The sequence below is a fragment of the Canis lupus genome, chromosome 29 (genome assembly GCF_003254725.2).
Source record: "Canis lupus dingo isolate Sandy chromosome 29, ASM325472v2, whole genome shotgun sequence".
In the NCBI taxonomy this organism is placed as follows: domain Eukaryota; kingdom Metazoa; phylum Chordata; class Mammalia; order Carnivora; family Canidae; genus Canis; species Canis lupus.
The window spans coordinates 12,190,288-12,208,726 of NC_064271.1; the positions used below are offsets into that span (position 1 = coordinate 12,190,288).

General features: G+C 41.2%; 1 protein-coding gene across 11 annotated transcripts in view; it reads right to left on the reverse strand.

Annotated features, from left to right (window-relative positions):
* The window catches only part of ASPH (aspartate beta-hydroxylase), a 213,038-nt gene extending 195,292 nt beyond the window's left edge, over positions 1 to 17,746 (reverse strand). For 3 of the 11 annotated variants that reach the window (XM_049103940.1, XM_035708218.2, XM_035708222.2), the window contains exon 1: positions 17,354 to 17,735. In XM_049103940.1, the coding sequence (XP_048959897.1) occupies positions 17,354 to 17,513 (160 nt within the window). In that variant the 5' untranslated portion in view covers positions 17,514 to 17,735. Of the gene's footprint in view, positions 1 to 17,353 lie in introns of all 11 variants that reach the window. The other 8 variants (XM_049103941.1, XM_035708220.2, XM_035708219.2 and 5 more) reach the window with 7 other exon arrangements.
* Between the last annotated feature and the right edge of the window lie 693 nt (positions 17,747 to 18,439).

Consider the following 18,439-nt stretch of genomic DNA (forward strand, 5'->3'; position numbering starts at 1 on the left):
GAGAGATCCCCCAGGAGGGCCCTGAAGACCAGCCTCACCATCCCCAGCATTTCCCTTCCTCACACCATGTCTGACACACCACCTCAGCCATGGCCTCAGCGAAAGCTCCTCCTCCTCTGAGCAGTCCCCCATAACTGGCTGCCCAACAGCAGCCCCCACAGTTGAAACCACAATTCCAAGCACAGCCTACCCTACACAGTGGGATTCTCACCTCCTTCCTTCTGGTTGCTAAGAACACAATCACTGAAGGGGATTCTCCATCAGTCATAGCACACAGGCGACTCCCTCTGAAACTAGAAGTAATTCACACCACCAAACCCAACAAAATACTAGGCCTTAAAACAAAACAAAACAAAACAAAACAAAAAAAAAACAAGCAAACAAACAAACAAAAAACACATCTACTACTTCAAGTCTCTCTCAGCTTGTCCTCAAGGGTGAGTTCATTTTGCAAAAGCGTGCTAACCCTGTTAAAAGTCCACCTTCCCAGCCAGGCCATTCTTTTGTAGTGTGTGTCTTTCCCTCTGGGCACTAGCTTCCCCTCAGAGTTTGATGCCACCCATGAATTTAACAAGTGTTAAGCGGGCAGGGCTCCCTTCAGGTTGACAGTAGCCTATTCAATCAGTGCTCTGTGGGTACCATTCCCCAGTCCAGCTGTGATTCAAACTATACCATATGACTCATGTTTTGCCAGCTTACACACAGGGAAAGATTTTCAGAGATGGTGTTAAATACCTTGGTGAAGTCAGGAAAAATACCCAGATTGTGGCCGGACCACTAAGTCTAGAAAGCTTATCAAAATGCACAATCAGTTGTTTTCTTTTTGAATAACTTGCACTTAGTAATCCTGTTTGCGTCTCCTACTCTTCACGGCTTTCTCTTCTATGCACTTAAAAATAATTTTTAAGCCAAGAATTTGCCTAGGGTTGTCATGAGACATCAGTTTAGTTGCTCTGAATCTACCTCTCTTTAATAAGAATGGGCCATTTGTCTTTCGGGTATCTTTGCCATTTCTTCCAATTTTCTTGATTCCTCAGAAGTTGATGACCTTGAAAACTTTAGTTGGAGTGGGAGTTTTGAGTCTTGAAAAGCCTCAGATCATTCTCATTTTAGTCTTCCTTTCCCTCCTCCTTGATCATGCACCGCTCATTCAACCAACAAATACTTACTGCTCCGCAACCCACAAAACAGCGACATTCCCAAAGGCTTGGTGCTAGACTGTACTGCTGTATTCTTTCCCCATTGAGCATGGGGCCTGGAACACAGGAAGCCCTCATTCACTTCATTGGGCAATTTACAAGGGATTCCCACAAAAATCTAAATATATAAATTACTTTTTGTCCTATCTAAATGGTAAAGCAAGTGTAAAATACATGAGTATTTTTTTTTTAATTTTTTTTTTTAATTTATTTATGATAGTCACAGAGAGAGAGAGAGAGAGAGGCAGAGACACAGGCAGAGGGAGAAGCAGACTCCATGCACCGGGAGCCCGATGTGGGATTCGATCCTGGGTCTCCAGGATCGTGCCCTGGGCCAAAGGCAGGCGCCAAACCGCTGCGCCACCCAGGGATCCCAATACATGAGTATTTTAAAAACAACACAGCGCTGGTGAGCAGGCTGGTTCTGGGTGAGGGAAAGGAATGGCAGGGCAGGTACAGCTAGAACTCCATCAGCTTCATCAACTGGCTGCCTTGCCCCACACACCAAGTCTGTCCATTCCCTCCTGATCCCGCCTCAGTTCAAAGTCATCACATGTCTAGAGATGTCATGCAACTCGACTCTCGCTGACTCGTTTTGCTCTAAACTCCCTCCACAGCCGCTTCCTCCGCTCCAGCTTCACCAAATGTACCCCTCCCCGTCCCCGTAACTGAGGTCACTCAGAATAAAAGTCACAAGGACCCACTGTCCTGAACTCAGCCAGTACTACAACAAACACCGGTCTCTCGGCAATATTCCAGAATAACCCGGTGGGCTGCTGAAGGCCCATAGGAGCATAACCCCGATAAGACGTGACTAGCTAAAAAAGGCTAGTCTCAAAGCTCTACGTAAGTTATAGAGAAATGAATGTTTAAGCAGAAAGCACAGGTATGCTTTACATGTACTGTGCTTCTGACCGGGTGGGGCCTCTCCTGTAGCAGTGGGTAAATATTTTTGATACTATCCTGGATAAAACTATTGCCCTTAAGTGGAACATTTCTGGTCAACATAATTCAGGTCAGCAAAACAAAGCACTTTCAGCTCTATGAACTAACACTGATTTTAAGGCACAAAGTAATAAAAATCACAGGACGGTAAATTTTAAAAGGCTTCCACAGTCTTCATGCATCTGAATATTCATTCAACAAATACCTGAAGACCTTACCCTATGCTGCAGCAGGGAACAAGAGGCGCCACTTAGCTTACAGCCCCAGTGGAGGAGAAAAATCAAATGAAAATAAAACTAAAATTCACTTTACTAAAATACTATATTAGGGCGTACATCCCATGTGGCTAAAAATAATCACTCGAGAAGAATCATAATCTTGAATTTTAAAGATAAAGCATTCTAAGGTACAATCTGTTCCAAAATCCTCTTTATATATGTTAGCATGGTTCAGTTAATATTTTTTTTATTTTTTAATCAAAACTGATAACACCTTGGGGTGCCTGGGTGGCTCAGTCCTTTGAGAGTATCTGCATTCAGCTCTGGTTGTGACCCTGGAGCTCTGGGGACTGCCCCAAGTCAGGCTCCCTGCTCGGCAGGGAGTCTGTTTCTCCCTCTGCCTTTCTCCCTGCTTGTGCGTGCATGCACTCTCTCTTTGAAATAAATAAAATCTTTTAAATAACTGACAAAACCTTATCTTTTTTTTAAAGATACATTTATCTGAGAGAGCATAAACAGAATGGGCAGAGGGAGAGGAAGAGAGAACCTAAAGCAGACTCCACACTGAGCCTGAGGTGAGGCTCAATCTCACAACCCTGAGATCAAGATCTGAGCTGAAACCAAGAGTGGGAGGTTTAATCAACTGAGCCACCCAGATGTCCCCAAACTGACAAAATCTTATCTTAAATTAAGCAGGAAATAGTCATAATTCTTAGAAAGTTATTTTGAAAGCCAAAAAAAAAAAAAAAGAAGGAAACAAAAATTTAGAATTTTATCGTTCACATAAATACTTCTGGCCTATATTTGAGTCATATCTAAAAATAAAGTAATAGGAAAATCAATTCTTACAAAGTAGGCAGAGCTTTTATGATTTCACAAAATAAAAACAAATAAAACGGCTATTTCTGCTGAACCTTTTTCCCCATCTGAATATACTAATTGCCAACAAGAACAGCTTCCATGGAGATAGCTATTACTGTCTGGAAATTATTAGCATGGTGCCTAAATAGGACCTATTAAAGGACCTGACCTATTTAAGTGATTCTCCACATCAACAAAGTACTCACACCCCTAATAATTTTGCTCTTTATTTCTTTAGCTCCAACATTTAAACAACATCAATAAGAATTTTTTTAAATTCTTTCTTGCCCATAACATCAACCTGGAAAAAAAAAAAATCCACTCATGTAATGCATAATATCTGAGCACTTACTACATTTAAGGCAGTATGGAATATATAAAAACACTTCTAATCTCAGTGTCCTTTTGATTAACTAGAAGGAAGACTTTTACCATATTTGTTCATTCCAATATTTACTGAGTACTTACTATGTCCAATCACTTAAGCACTAGAGATAAAAAGAAAACAAAACATGTTTGCCTATAGAAACATTAAAAGTAACTCTCTTCACCCTAGCACTTATTCTAGACCACAGTGAGCAAATTACAACCTCCCACTTTTGTGTGGACCATGAGCTTATGAATGTTTTCACCTTTCAGATCAAGTGAAAAAAAAAATCAAAGACAGAAACTTAGTAACAAGAGAAAGATATATGAAATCCCAATATCTGTGTCCATGAATAAAGTTTTATTGGAACCCAGTTAAATTTGTCTGCTTACACTTCTGTCTGTGGCTGCTTCATGCTATAGTAGCAGAGCTGGGTGGTTGCAAGGGAGATTGTATGATGGCAATGCTGACCCCTGATCTAAACCCTGATGGTAAAATAAATAAATAAACAAACAAACAAACCCTCATGGTAATCCCTCTACAGCCAATGACTGGTGAGACAGGCAGGCCTCAGCCAGTCTAAACCAGTAGGAAGCAAGGGCTCTTACTCTGAGCAGATGAGAAAAAGAAGTCCCTCTTCTTCCAATGTCCAACATGAACAAGGAGGCATGCAATCCCAACTGCCACTGGCTACCATCTTGCCCCCCGGAGAGGAACCAATCTCAAAGTGACACCTATGCTGAGAATGAGAGCAGAGAAGCAGAAGGAACACAAGTCCCTGAAGATATTTCAAGCCACTGATCATACCATATCTGGAATGATCATACCGCATCTTTTTAAATGGAGTAAATTCCTAACTGTTTATGGAAGTTTGAGTCAGGGATCTGTTCCTAACACAAGTGCCGCCCTTACAGTCAAGCAAGAATGGAAGGCCACAGATCACTACAGTCCAAAACAAAATGTCTGCTTTGTTCATGGGAATATCACTATCACCACATTCAATAACTGTATTAATGAAATGCTTACTATGTGACAGTTTGTAGTCAATCTTTGTGACTATGATGCAAATACTGATCTCCTTATTTTAAAGATGGAGAAAAGTTAAAGATGTTAAGACAGGTGTGATGATTTACTGAAGGTCAACCATGAGCGACAAAGCTAGTACTCAGGTCCGGTCCAGTCTGCCATTTTGTTGTGTGAGATCTGATTGGGTCACACTTTCATCTGCTGAAGCAACTAATAAATGAATGAAGATGCTAAAGTAGTGATATGTGGACAGTGCTACGGAACCTCATGCTTGGGAGCCTAGGGGTTACGAAGCCCAGGGTATGGGAGAGCCAGGAGGACTAATGAAGGAGCTAAACTGTAAAGGATATTTAGGAGTCACGCAGGGAAAGGCAAAGTGAGGAACTGTCCTAGAAGAAACAGCATGTGTACATTCAGAGAGTACAGAAACTGACTGAATACAGCTTATTAGTATAAACAGAGAGAGGGAGTCAAAGAATGGCTAGAAAGGGTAAGAGGGGCACGACCCTGAAGTGTTCCTTAGATCATGCTACAGAATTTAAACTGTCTCAAGTACTTGAGGAACCACTTGAGGTTTTCAAATAAGGAAGGGGCATGACCTACTTTCTACTTTATAAAGATAGCTTTGACAGAGGGATGAAATAGAGCCAGTTAGGAGTGATCTAAGCAACACCTAAAGGATCTAAAGTGTTCAACTGAAGGAGCTTTACAGTCAGAACTGGAATCCCAACTCCAGTTCTCACTGTTACTAGCTTTATGATCTTTGACAAATTAATCTTCCAATTCTTCACCTACAAAATGAGGAGCTAGAGAATCAGTATGAGAACTAAATGCTAAGCTGAAGAAGCACACAATGCTTGACATACAGTAAGGACAACTCGCTAAGTGGCAGCTAGGTTTGTGCTCTGCCATTATTGTTACCAGATACGTTTATAGCTCAGGAGCACCAAGTACTGGAAGCTATCAACAGACAGTAGCTAAAGTTATGGAGAGCATGCGGCATGGGACTAGAGCAGGACCTAGCAGAGAACCTTGGGGAAGAGGATCCTTCAGGGAGCAGATCAAGAAAAGGAACAAGAGCCCAGCAGATCTGGGGTTAATGTAGTCTCTGCTGACTCTGACTAGAAAGACCTAAAGGGAAGCAGAGAAGAAAAGGAGCCCATATTACTCATTTGTGATATTTGGCTGGGTAGAGGATACCTTCTACAGAGTAGAAGGAGGTTTTGTGTTCTGTTTTGTTTCTCATTAAATGAGAAAAACTAAAGAAAGAGGAATAGGCTCTGGGAAGGGGTAGAGAAGGAGAGGTAGGTAAGTGATGGCTCCTCCTCAGGGGTAGGTAAGTGATGGCTCAGGTCTGTGAGGACGAGGTTTGGACACAACAGTGAGGGGACTCTTGGGCAGCCAAAAGCTCCTGTCCCAGCCTTTGCTTTTCTCGTAGGTAGGTGGGGGTCCAGAGGTCTGTAAGAGCTGTGACTGCCAAGATTTTAAATTCCTTCTATCTGTGGTACACCCTCCACCCTACTGGGCCTCCTCCTCAGTCTAAAGAAAGAAAAGGGGCTGTACTAAACTACACATTAAAGATACACTTCATGAGCTCAGTTTTTGCTTTCTCTCATGTGCCAATTAGAACAATATCTTGCCAAGATTCTCAACTGTACCAAGCTTCTGCAGCCATCCCATGTCCCAGACCTCTCTCTCTCCACTCGGGGGTTAAGGGGTATAAACTGGCCTTACGTCAGTTGGCTCCCAATGTCATGCACCTCAGAGGCCAAACCCCACCCATCATGCAAGAGATGACAGACTTTTATTAAATATTTGTTTCTTTATTTATTTATTTAGAGAGAGTGGAGGGAGGGCCTAAGGGAGAGGGAAAGAGAGAATCCTCAAGCAAACTCCTCACTAAGCACAGAGCCCAACTTGGGGCTCAACCCCAGGGCGCTGAGATCATGACCTGAGCTGAAATCAAAAGAGTTGGCCACTCAACCAACTGAGCCACCCAGGCACTCTGAGATGCGAAACTTAAGGATACCCCTGATTTCTCCACACAATGGGAGGAAGTCATGTCAAAATGGAATTGGAAGTACTAAGGCATTGAGCTCAAGGAGTTGAACATTTAAATACCTAGCACTGAAAACATGGGTAAACATCAAATAACAACATATGGAAGGACTACAAGACATTGTTGAGGGGCCAAGTGAGGAGGAATATCTCGAAAACATGTAATTTCTTCCAAATCAGTATTGAACTGAGCTACCGAACCTTAATTTATCCTTATTCAGTCATCTTAAATGTCTCATTGATTACAAGAGAATTCTGAAAAGGTAGCCTGGGGAATTAGCACAAATACTGTACTACCTCTAGAAGAAAAAAATAAAAAGTTGCTATGAGCTTGCACCTTCATGTACATGAATTTCACCTTAAAAATGTCCTATCTGTATAATCTTACAGAATACAAGAGAAATGGAAACACGAGGCACATAAATGTTTGGCATATAAATCTACCAGTACCTCCGTATGAGACACAGAGCCCATCAGTAACTGTATCTCAGATCTGCATCAGGTACCCTAGACCTCCAGGTATATTTACTGGTTATAACTAAATGTACTGAATAGTTAAAGCCTATAAAATAATCAAATTTACTTGAAAGTTCCAGAAAATAAGTATTATATACTACTCATGAAAAGAATCAGTTCAGTTTTGAATGAAGTAATGTATCCAGGGCTAATCATTACTACTTAAGGAGGAAAATGGGCACCATACCAAGTCAGCCCAACTAAATTACGAGTATCAAATCATTTACCGTCTCACAGGTATTAGAATATCCAGTCTATTTGTAAAGACTTTTTACTTCAATAAACTCAGAAAAAATTCTGTCCAAAATATAACTCGAATTTAAAGATATTTAATATTTAGGGGGGCCTGGGTAGCTTAGTTGGTTAGGCATCCAAATCTTGATTTCAAAAAAAAAAAAAAAAAAAAAATCTTGATTTCAGCTCAAGTCATGATCTCAGGGTCATGAGATCAAGCCCCAAGACAGGCTCCAAGCTGGGCATAGAGCCTGCTTAAGATTGTCTCTCTCCCTCTGCACCAAACCCCTAACCCTAGCTCATGCTCATGCTCATGCTCTTGCTCTCTCAAAAGAAAAGAAAAGAAAAGAAAAGAAAAGAAAAGAAAAGAAAAGAAAAGAAAAGAAAAGAAAGACAGACAGGATAGCTTTATAACTTGAAAATAGGAAAAAAAAAAGAAAATAGGCAAAGTTTCTTCGACAAGATAAAGAGAACAAAAACCATTAAAAATGAAGAAGACATCAATATAAAAATAATTGCTCTTCCAAAGATACTATTTAAGAAGGTAAGCTATAGACTGGAAGAAATTATTTGCAACACATACATCTGAAATGTATTGCAAATACATGTATTTGATACATCTGAAATGTATTTGCAATACATATATCTGAACTTCTATCTGCGATATATAAAAGCTACAACTCATTAATAAAAAGACCAAAAAAAAAAAAAAGGCAATAAAAAATAGGCAAAAGAGGTAAATGGAAAGAAACTTTGCCAAAGAAGATAATGTATATGACCAATAAGCACAAGAAAAAGCACATGACATCACTAATCCTCAGGGAAATGTAATTTTAAACTACAATGAGAAGCCACTGACACCCACCAGAATGGCTAAAATTAAGACTGACAACACCAAATGTTGGTACAGATGCAGAACAACTAGAATTCCCACACGCAGTTGGTAGGAGTGTCAAATATATCGTACAACTACTCTGGAAAATAATTTGGCAGTTCTTTTATGAAACTAAACAAACACCTACCTTATAACTCTGTAATTCTTCTCCTAGGTATTTACTCAGAGAAATGAAAACATACATCTAAAAAATATGAAATCTTCAATATAATATTACAATATTCATAGAATGTTCTTCAGAATAGTCCAAACTAGGAATAGCCCAAGTGTCCATCAGTAAAAGAACAGAGAAACATATTATGCTCTGGTCACACAATGGACGACTTGGCAATAAACACAACAAGACATTCATACACGCAACATGGATGAACCTCAAAAATATGCTGACTCAAAGAAAACCTAAACAAAAAGTTCTTACAAAATAAAGTTCCAGAACAGATAATACCAATGTATGGTGAAAATATTTAGTACAGTTGCCTCTGAAGGCAAAGGTGGTGGCAAGGAACGGACTTGAGTTTTCTGAGGTGATAGACATATTATTTATCTGAACAGGTTGTTTGGATTGCACAGATGTAAACATTTATAAAGACTATTTGAAAATAATACACTAAGATTTGTGCAACTCATTGTATGCAAACATTACCTCAGGAGGTGCAAAAACCATGTTGAGCTCTAGTTCATGTCAGACACACGTGAATATTTAGGAGTGAGGTATACTACTACGACTCACTCTGAAATGCATAAAAAAACAGATTAATTGATATGATATAAAGCAAATATATTAAATATGAACCACTGTAAAATCTAGGTGGTAGGGTCATTATACAATTTTTCTAACTTGGGTACATACTCTAAATTTGTCATGATCAAATATTAGTTTAAAAATATAAATACATGAAGTACCCAGGCTAAATGCAATAAAAGATGTGTATAACTTTTGGATAAAATTATAAAAAATAATGATAAGACTTAAATAAATAGGAAAATTATACTCTGTTCACATGGAAGAAGACCTGGTTTTATTGTCCTAAACTGTGCTGTAAATTCAATTCCAGTCAAAATCCTGAAACACTTCTAATGAAATTTACTCTATAAGCACATGCTCAATGATACAGTCATGCACATGGAAAGGTCCAAAAACAGCAAGGACAATGGTAAAGAGACAAGGTAGAGGACTTGCCCGATCAGATATACTATCGAGTGGAGTGACTCAATGAGGTATTGCTCCTACATTATTGGAATAAAACAGAGCCACACAGATTTATACACAATACATGACACTGCAGACTCGCAAAGAAAGAAGACCCTTTGCCTGAAGGTACAAGATGTTTTCATCACCTGTCTTTTAAAAATATTGAATTAGATCTCCGCCTTACAATATATACAATAAAATCTACACTTGGAAGTTTAGAGATCTCCATGTGAAAAGATAAAATTTACAATATTTGAAAATAAGAGAATGTTTTACAATCTGTTTTAGAAAGGATGTCTTAAAGCACCAAACTACAAACCACAAAATAAAAATTACAATATTAATATGTTAAAATCCGAAAATTCTCTTCAACTAAATATACTAGAGCAAATGACAAGGCTACATAATCAGATTGGGAGAAGCCTTTCACCTTAGAAATAATCAAAAGGTTCAGGATATAGAAAAGAAATTCTACAAATCAAAACAATATAAAACAACTAACAACCACACACCAGAAAAACAGACACATTCTATGATCACGCAATTCACAGAAAAGGAAACATAAATGGCTATTCTCAGGAGTAATCTCACTGTTGATCAAGTAAATGCAAGTTGAAACCACAAGATAACGACATCACACCCACTAAACTGGCGAATATTAAAACTTACCAAGTGTTGGTAATGTGGTTACAGCAAAAAGGCGCTGTATCCTGCATGAGTGGGTGCGTAAACCTAATACTCCCACTTAGATGGCAGCAGAAAGTCAAGTTGAATACGCTCATTTTCATAACCAACAATCCCAAGTAGAAAAGCCCTCAGATATGTACACGAGGGGAAGGGTAGCTACAAGAATGTTCAGAGCAGCAGTATTTGAAAGAAGAAAACAAAACAAGCCAAGTGGTTGTTGATGGCAGCATGGCTAAACAAAAAGTGGCGCATTCATACCGGGAGGAGCTATATATATGAAAACATAGAGCCAAATCTGGTGGAATCCCAAACAAATGGCATCAAGCTAGTATGCCACGTATTAGCCTAGTCACAAAGCCCGTCCGTCGTGTGTGCTAAACAAAGATATGTAGATGTAGATATAGATATAGATATATAGATGTATGTATATATACATACACACACACACACACACACACACACACACACACACACACTTCCTGAGCTGTCTTCATCTACACGGCTTTTAACAACAGGTATGTTTACACAAATGGAAACCTAGTATATAATGTGCGACATGACAATATATAACATGTTATTTGGGTGTCTAAACATTTTATGTTATAAAGAAATGCAAGAGCATAATTATCACAAAACCTATAAGAGTGGCTGGGAATGGATAACAAAGGAGAGGAGAAACCAAGAATTTGGTGACATTTTATTTCTTCACCTGGACAGTGGATAGATCTTAAAAATGCAATATTTCAGGGAAACAGAGTTTTAAAGAACACTACATAGAAATCTGTATATTCCAGAAGCTAGAGAGAGAGCTCACTGAGAAAAAGCATGAATTAATTTGTAAAACTCAAAGTGACAATCATTCAAATTCACTCAATTCAAAGAATGGAAAAGTGAAGTTGAATGCTAGATATTCTTTCGACAAACATTTACAACACAGATTTTTATTTTCACGTAAGAAAAAAAGTTAACTGCTCCTAAATAAAATTTACACGTGGACGTTAAGACCAAAAGGGGTAAAAAAAAAAAAAAAAGACCAAAAGGGCTTTCCAGTATATCTTTTCAAGGAAAGTGAAATTTAAAACAGGGTGAAAAATTGGAGGGAGGGAAAGGAATTGTGTAGAGTAGTGATACAATAAACAAGAAACAGAAGTTAGAGACAGAGTATAACATCAAAATAGCTCCGAGTCTACCCCTACAGGTTATGGAATCAAATTATTTTATCAAACAATATTCTTTCACTTTAAAATAAAGACTGATGCTTGCTGGCTTCCATACAAAATGAATCACTGGGTTAAATGTGCAGGCACATATGTGGGAGAGAAGTGCTGGCAAATCTCCAAGTACTGCAATAGTGCCTTCCACTCTGCTATAACTGGACACCCCTCCACCGCTGCCCCGTCCCCACTTAATTCACTAACCCTATCTGCCTTAGAGCACCGAGAGCATCTATGGCAGATGATGACAGTTATACTACAGCCAAAATGACTGGACAAACCACCTGGATCTCACAGGGGGCCAGAGAACAGCCCAAACCCTTCAAAAGTCCTTACGCAACCTTTTTTTTTTTTTTTTTTTTTAAGATTTAGGGATCCCTGGGTGGCTCGATGGCTTAGCACCTGCCTTCGGCCCAGGGCGTGATCCTGGAGACCCCGGATCGAGTCCCCTGTCGGGCTCCCTGCAGGGAGCCTGCTTCTCCCTCTGCCTGTGTCTCTCTGCCTCTGTGTGTGAGTCTCTCATGAATAAATAAGTAAAATCTTCAGGAAAAAAAAATTTATTCACCAAGTAAGTTCAAATTTCCCTTTGAGTCTAACAGGTTATCTACAGCAATCTGTCCTCAAGCATCATCAATTTGATCAGAACTAAACTGCATTCAGGGATTTGCCATTAAAAAATAACTGCATCAGCCAAAGGTAGCTACGACACATCCTTGAAAAGCAAGTATCAAATGCAGACGGAATGCCTGAGGCTCTCCCATTTAAGGAGAGTAACATTTTTAAAAAAATAAACAACGAATGACAAGAACATACCGTCTTGGCTCCCCACACCATCAGGAGAAAGAGAAAGGTTAAAGCATGGGACTCCAGAATATACCCCTACAGCTGGCATATAGAGAAGAAAGAACTGAACATCTAGTTTTCTAGCAGAAATCGCCAGAACTATAGGACACAACCAGACATGCATCCACACAGACAGACTTTCAGCCATGCATGCAGTGCTGAATGGATCCTGGGGCAGCATTTATTGAAACATGAGGGAACCCAAGCACGTCCACATCTCCCAACCAGTAACTGACACTTTCCCCAGAGATTACGTAAATTGTAGATGGGTTCTATGTACCCTCAGGTTTAATTAAAGGTCAGTTAATTTAAAAAATGTGTTGCATCTAGGAGTCTAAGGAGTTAGACTTAGGAGATAAGTATCCCTGACACAAAGTTGCCTATTTTCATGATATTAAAAACAGTGTGCTCCAGTAGCATCAAGAAACTAAAATGTATCCAAGCTCTAGTAAAATAAAATAATATAACAGATCTCTACGGGATTAGAGAGTAAATCAGCAATTTGAAGGCTGATGTACAAATGGTATACTTTCACCCTAAGAGGTGAACAAAACTGTGTCAAGTGGTTCTCAAAGCCACAGTATAAGCACTACCGCTAGAGCAGCCATTTCACTTAAAACACTACACCAAAAGAACATAATAGAAAATGATTTCTTTTTAAATCCCAAAAATAATGTCAAGCATACAATGACCTAATTAGTTCTGCAGCCTTATGTTCTCCCAAGTTTTGTTCTCAACCTTACCATTAGAGAAACTTTAACGAATATATCTGAAAAACACAAAGGCATAGAAAATTGGTTTGAGGGCTATCCCAATTATGAAATGAGAGAAGAATTCTTCCCATTTGGAGAGACTGGGATAAGAGGTTCTGAGAGACTTGCTACACAGTTCTTAAATGGATATGAATCCAGGTCAACAGACTCCCAAGGTACATTCCATTGGGGGGGGGGGGGTATTCTACTGGGACTGGAGAGCTCAGGGGTTAAATTTCTGTACTGACTAAAAATAAGGTAAATAGTCCACATGAGCCTTTATCCAAGTTATCTTGTTGCTAATTAGCTGAAAAGGAAAACTTTTCCTTTTCTTGTACTCTCTTTGCCACACATGATTTTAAAGAAGACTAAAATACAAGCCCTTCCTTTTACTTCCTACAGGTTAATATGTTTGGTCTTTTTAAAATGTGTTCCAGAATTCCCTCAGAACAGTTTTTAGTACTTGGTTTCATATGGTCTGGTCAGGCTGGACAAAATGCTGCTTGACTGAACACAAAACAGCACATGGTTCTTGGAGCTTTCATCCTACCTTCTCACACTAGAATGACTACCACGGGATTAAGCAACTGAGAGTCTATCGATAAAGAAAGGTAATTTCACCAAGGCCTCTGCATCAAGAGAGCCAGAATGCAATCAGCAGTTTATCTGTTAGTAAGTAGTCTAAGACATACTGAAAGTAGAAAGAAAGAACAAATTTCTAAATGATTAGTATCCACCAGATGAATCTGTGAACATATTTTACAGATACTACACGAAGGCATTTAATCCTAAATAAGATAAGCTCAACAAATAAGGCTGCTAGGGACAAACTCTTACTACTACATTTCAAAATGTGCTGTTAGTCCTTGAGAGCAATGCCTAAGAGTTTTTAAGCAGCTGTCCATCCACAGTTCTGAGTATGTACAGAACTGACTAAATAAAAAACAAAGTGGTATTATATAATCCGAAACTTCAAACTGAAAAAGCAAACAGTATTCTACAGTGACACCTACTGGTAAAGGGTAATATAGTAGCCTGACACTATGAGACCAACAGATGTTTACATACCTGTAGCCGGTTAGAAGCTACAGGGAAAGACTTCATGATCCTCAAAAGGGAAAAGCTAAAGAAACAAAAACATTACACATACCTAGGACTTAGACTTAGGAGATAAGTATCCCTGACACAAAGTTGCCTATTTTCATGATATTAAAAACAGTGTGCTCCAGTAGCATCTGTAGTGTAGTAGTGTCTGTAAACTACAAGCTAAGCCCAAAGGACCACCATGATCCTTGAAACTTTCCAATCAATACATCTGAAATAAGTTTCCCCTGGCCCCACCTGGCCATGCAAGTTAGATTTTTACATGCAAGTTAAAAGCTAAGTGTCCAATTTACTCATGTTTCTTTTATGTTTTAAAGAGTAAAACTGAAAAGGTAAAACTGAGTTCTGTATGAAATTAGATATTTTATTGATTCTCAATTTAAGTTGAAGACTTAAGTGAAAAGCAGACACTTGCTTTAAAAAAACACCACTGTTTAAGTCCCTTAATTCTAAACATTGCTTTTCAACAAAATGATCACCAAGATAAAAGAAAGCCAGTTATTCACTTTTTCTCTCAAAGGACTGAGTCCATCCCCCCTCATAATTCTACACAAAAATTTAACAAATCATGTTTAATGTGACCAGTATCATCATCAACTTCAGACTGTTGATGCAAAACATCTCAAAAAACTTACCATTTGAGCCCATACTCTTCTCAAACTAAGATTTTCATATGTGCTATTTCAAACATAATTCTAGTCAAATTTAATTGATAGCATGAAAAAAAGCATACTTTCTTAAATAATTCGGTGTAGTATGCCATAGACAGAACTAGAAAGGAAGAGATAATCTACAGAAGGAAAGAAATAATCTACTTCAACTCTAAAAGTCCCATAAAATCTTACAAATTAGAAGACCTAAAATTCAAGTATTATGGCATCATGAATGAGTGACAAGAAATTTGAGTTCTAGTCTTGGATATTCCATTAACTAGTTGGATTTCTAACACACAACTTTTAATGAACTATACACCTTTTCTGGGCATTAATTTTCTCCTCTATAAAATTAGAGGGAACTGAATGGGTCTTCTGGTAATGCCCCTGCTGAAATTTCTTCAGCTTCTATGATTTCCCTAGTAGATGAGAATGGTTTGGGAATCAATGTCTACACCTCAATGACTCAATAAGCATAGCAACAAAAAGGAAGTTGGCTTTATCTTTTAGGTATAACCTGCTAGAAGCAAACCATATAAATAGAATCACACTTTCACACTGTGGTGTACCTGTTTAAGACTGAAGAACCGTTTCCATCTCCAGTGCCTCCTACTTGGCACACAGTCAGAACTCAGTATTTACTACACAGAAGGGCTATGGGAAAAGACTACTCGTTATGTAACATGCAAGACTCCAACTCTTTAAATGTTTTGCGTTTTGTTTTTTTTTTGTAACATACTTTCCTCTTTTACATATTCTCTTTACATACCATGTATTTTCATGACAATTATGCAATCCGTGTGAACAATGCTTAAAAGGCTACAGATCCTCAAACACAAACAGGGGTGGCAACAAAATATCTGAATATGAGAGTCAGAATACATTAATTTAGGTCCTAACATTTCCTAAATTTATTACCTACCTGTTAAAACTGGTTCAATTTTTGAACTAGTAGCAATGAGAATATATATTTCCCTGTACTAATTTGAACCATATATATATATATACACACACACACACACACACACATATATATATATATATATACAGTGACTTCCTCAGATGCAATCAGCCCTCTTCTGCCCAGGAGTACAAAGAATAAAATGGAGCAAAGATGTGCTTCACTTATAAATAGTTACAGAAAACCTCTGACAACAGTTAACACGCACAATTAATGGTCTCGTTCATCAGTTTTCCCAGCTTGAGTGTTTAGGATCTTCTCATTTAGAAACGTTTAAAAGGGTAGCCAAAGCCGTGGGAGATGGTTCATCCACTCTTCTGCCTGTTTAAGCAACTGGCATTTAAGGACAAGTGACAAAGGAACACAAACTTTTACTTATGTCAAAGGTGAACTAATATGCTTTCTTTGAATTTCAAATAGTGTGTATCTTTGTCCGTTTACAATACCAATATTAACTCTGAGAATGTAAATTTGTGCAATGACTTTAATTATGCTACGTTTGCCATTTAAGTGTATGCATTCACTCATTAATCAAATATTTATTGAGCACCTATTAAGTCCAGGACTACTCTAGGAGTTGGCGAGAGGAATGAACAAGAAGAGGGGGTAAGACAGGAAGACAATACACAGGAAAATAAGATACTTTCTTATGGTGATAAGCGCTTATTTAAAATAGTTATTTGAAGTATGACTGCAGTTACCTGATTGATTTCCTTCATCTATGACATGATTCCTTGTAGACTTCAGGAAACAAAAAGCCTAAACCATTTCAAAACGAGGTTTTCAAAAAGGAAAAACTACAGCTCACATTCATACACATGTGTATTGCAGTTTCAACATTCTAAATGAGTCAAAGGAAGTATAAAAGAAACTGAGAACCACTGAAATATGAGATGAAACAGATTTAAAACATCTGCACTGTTCTCTTTTGCTGGGTAAGCACATGGAGGAAAAAGGTGACTATCCAACACATTTGTTAAAGACAGAGTGAAAAAAAAAAAGAGAAGTTCACCCAGTATTCTATGATACTCTACGAGACTTCCAAGGCAACTACAACGCATGTTAAGAAAGCTACCTAGAAGCAAAAATATTTAAAATAATTTCCAAGAACATTCACAGCACACACCCCCAACTCTCACACACACACACACACACACACACACACACACACACACAGGACAGTATCCTTTGAGTTGCTCTTAAAAGCTGCTGGTTTGGCAGGAACTTATTTTCTCCGGCTCTGGCTCTTTTCCAAAGTCCCCAAAACATGCAAGGCAAAGGTAAACTGGTTCCCTTACTCCCGCCCGTCTCCGACTCCTCGCGAAGCCAGGAGAGGGTCGATGCCTACCCCTGCCCGCGGGCCCGCCCTGGGGCGAGGGGTCAGCCGGGAAGGGCCCCGTGCGACCAACCCAAGGCCGCGCACCCAGCTCCGCCCGGCCCCGCGGTGCGCCCGCCGGGCCCACCGAGCGCGGCCTCCGCCCCGCGCCCCAAGGAGGAGCGACGCGGCGGGCGGAGGGCGGGCGGAGGGCGGGCGGAGGGACGGCGGAGGGGATGCGCGGCGGGCTCCGGGGACGCCCGCGCCGGTCCCGCCGCCCGGCCCCACGCCCCCGCCTCGGCGCTGCCCTGACCTCTCCGCGCCCCGGGGCTGCTGCTGCCGCCGCTGGTGCCCGCGCCCGCGCTGCCGCTGCCCGAGCTGCTGCTGCCGCCGCTGCCGCTGCCGCTGCCGCTGCCCGAGCCGCTGCTGCTGCTGCCGCCGCCGCCGCCCTTGGCGTTCTTGCGCGGGGCCATGGCGCGCACGACTGGGGCGGCGAGGGCCGGGGGCTCCCTCGCGGGGCCGGGGGGCGCTGTCGGCGGCGGGCGCTGCGGCGGGTGCGGGCCGCGCTCCTGCAGCAGCGCCTGGGTCTCGGCTCCGCCCGCCGCGCCTCCGAGGACTTTCGCCCGCGTGCCGGCTGCGCGCGCCCAGGCCTGGCGTGCGCCGAACCCGCGACTCCCTCCCCGGGCGAGAGCGCGCGGCCCGCAGGCCCCTCGGCCACGCCCCTTCCCGCCCGAGCCCCGCCTCCCCCCGCCCACGGAAGGCTGAGTGACGGGAGGGGGGCCAATCACAACGGCCCCGAGAGGGGGCGGAGCCCTGCCGTGCTTCCCCGCCCCCCTGCGGACTCGCGGCTGTTCGGGGCGAGCCGCGGCCGCCTGTGAGCGCGAGCCGCCGTCGACTTTTCCAGTCTGTCTCGGTCCTTGGGAACGTGGCAAACGTGGAAGCCAAGAGGGCTCTCGCGAGCGTTGGCGGAGCCGGGGCGCCCCGGGTGGCTGGGGCGGGGCGCGGGGGCGGGGCCGGCGGACACGTGGGCGGCTCGCACGGAGCGCGGGGCCTGCGGGCCTGGCTCGGGGGACCCCGTTGCTGTCCCGCTTCGCTGTACCCTGGAGCCCGGGGAATGCGGCCCGGCTTCCTGCGGAGGGGCTGCGTTTCTCGTCTGCATTAATACGAAGACGAGTCTGAAATGATGATGTTGGGAGTAGCCCCATGCTTAAGCCATACGTAATTGATCGGTTCGATTTTAAAGCAGGACTTCATTTTGTTTGTGCCATCAGTATTTGCAGCGCATCTCACTTAAAAGGCGCAGGTCTAGATGTAAAACAAAAAGTTGGTTTTCTTGCCCTGGATTGCACCCTGTATCTGAAATCCCCGTGTGCCTGCGGTCTTCTTTCCTCGTTCATCT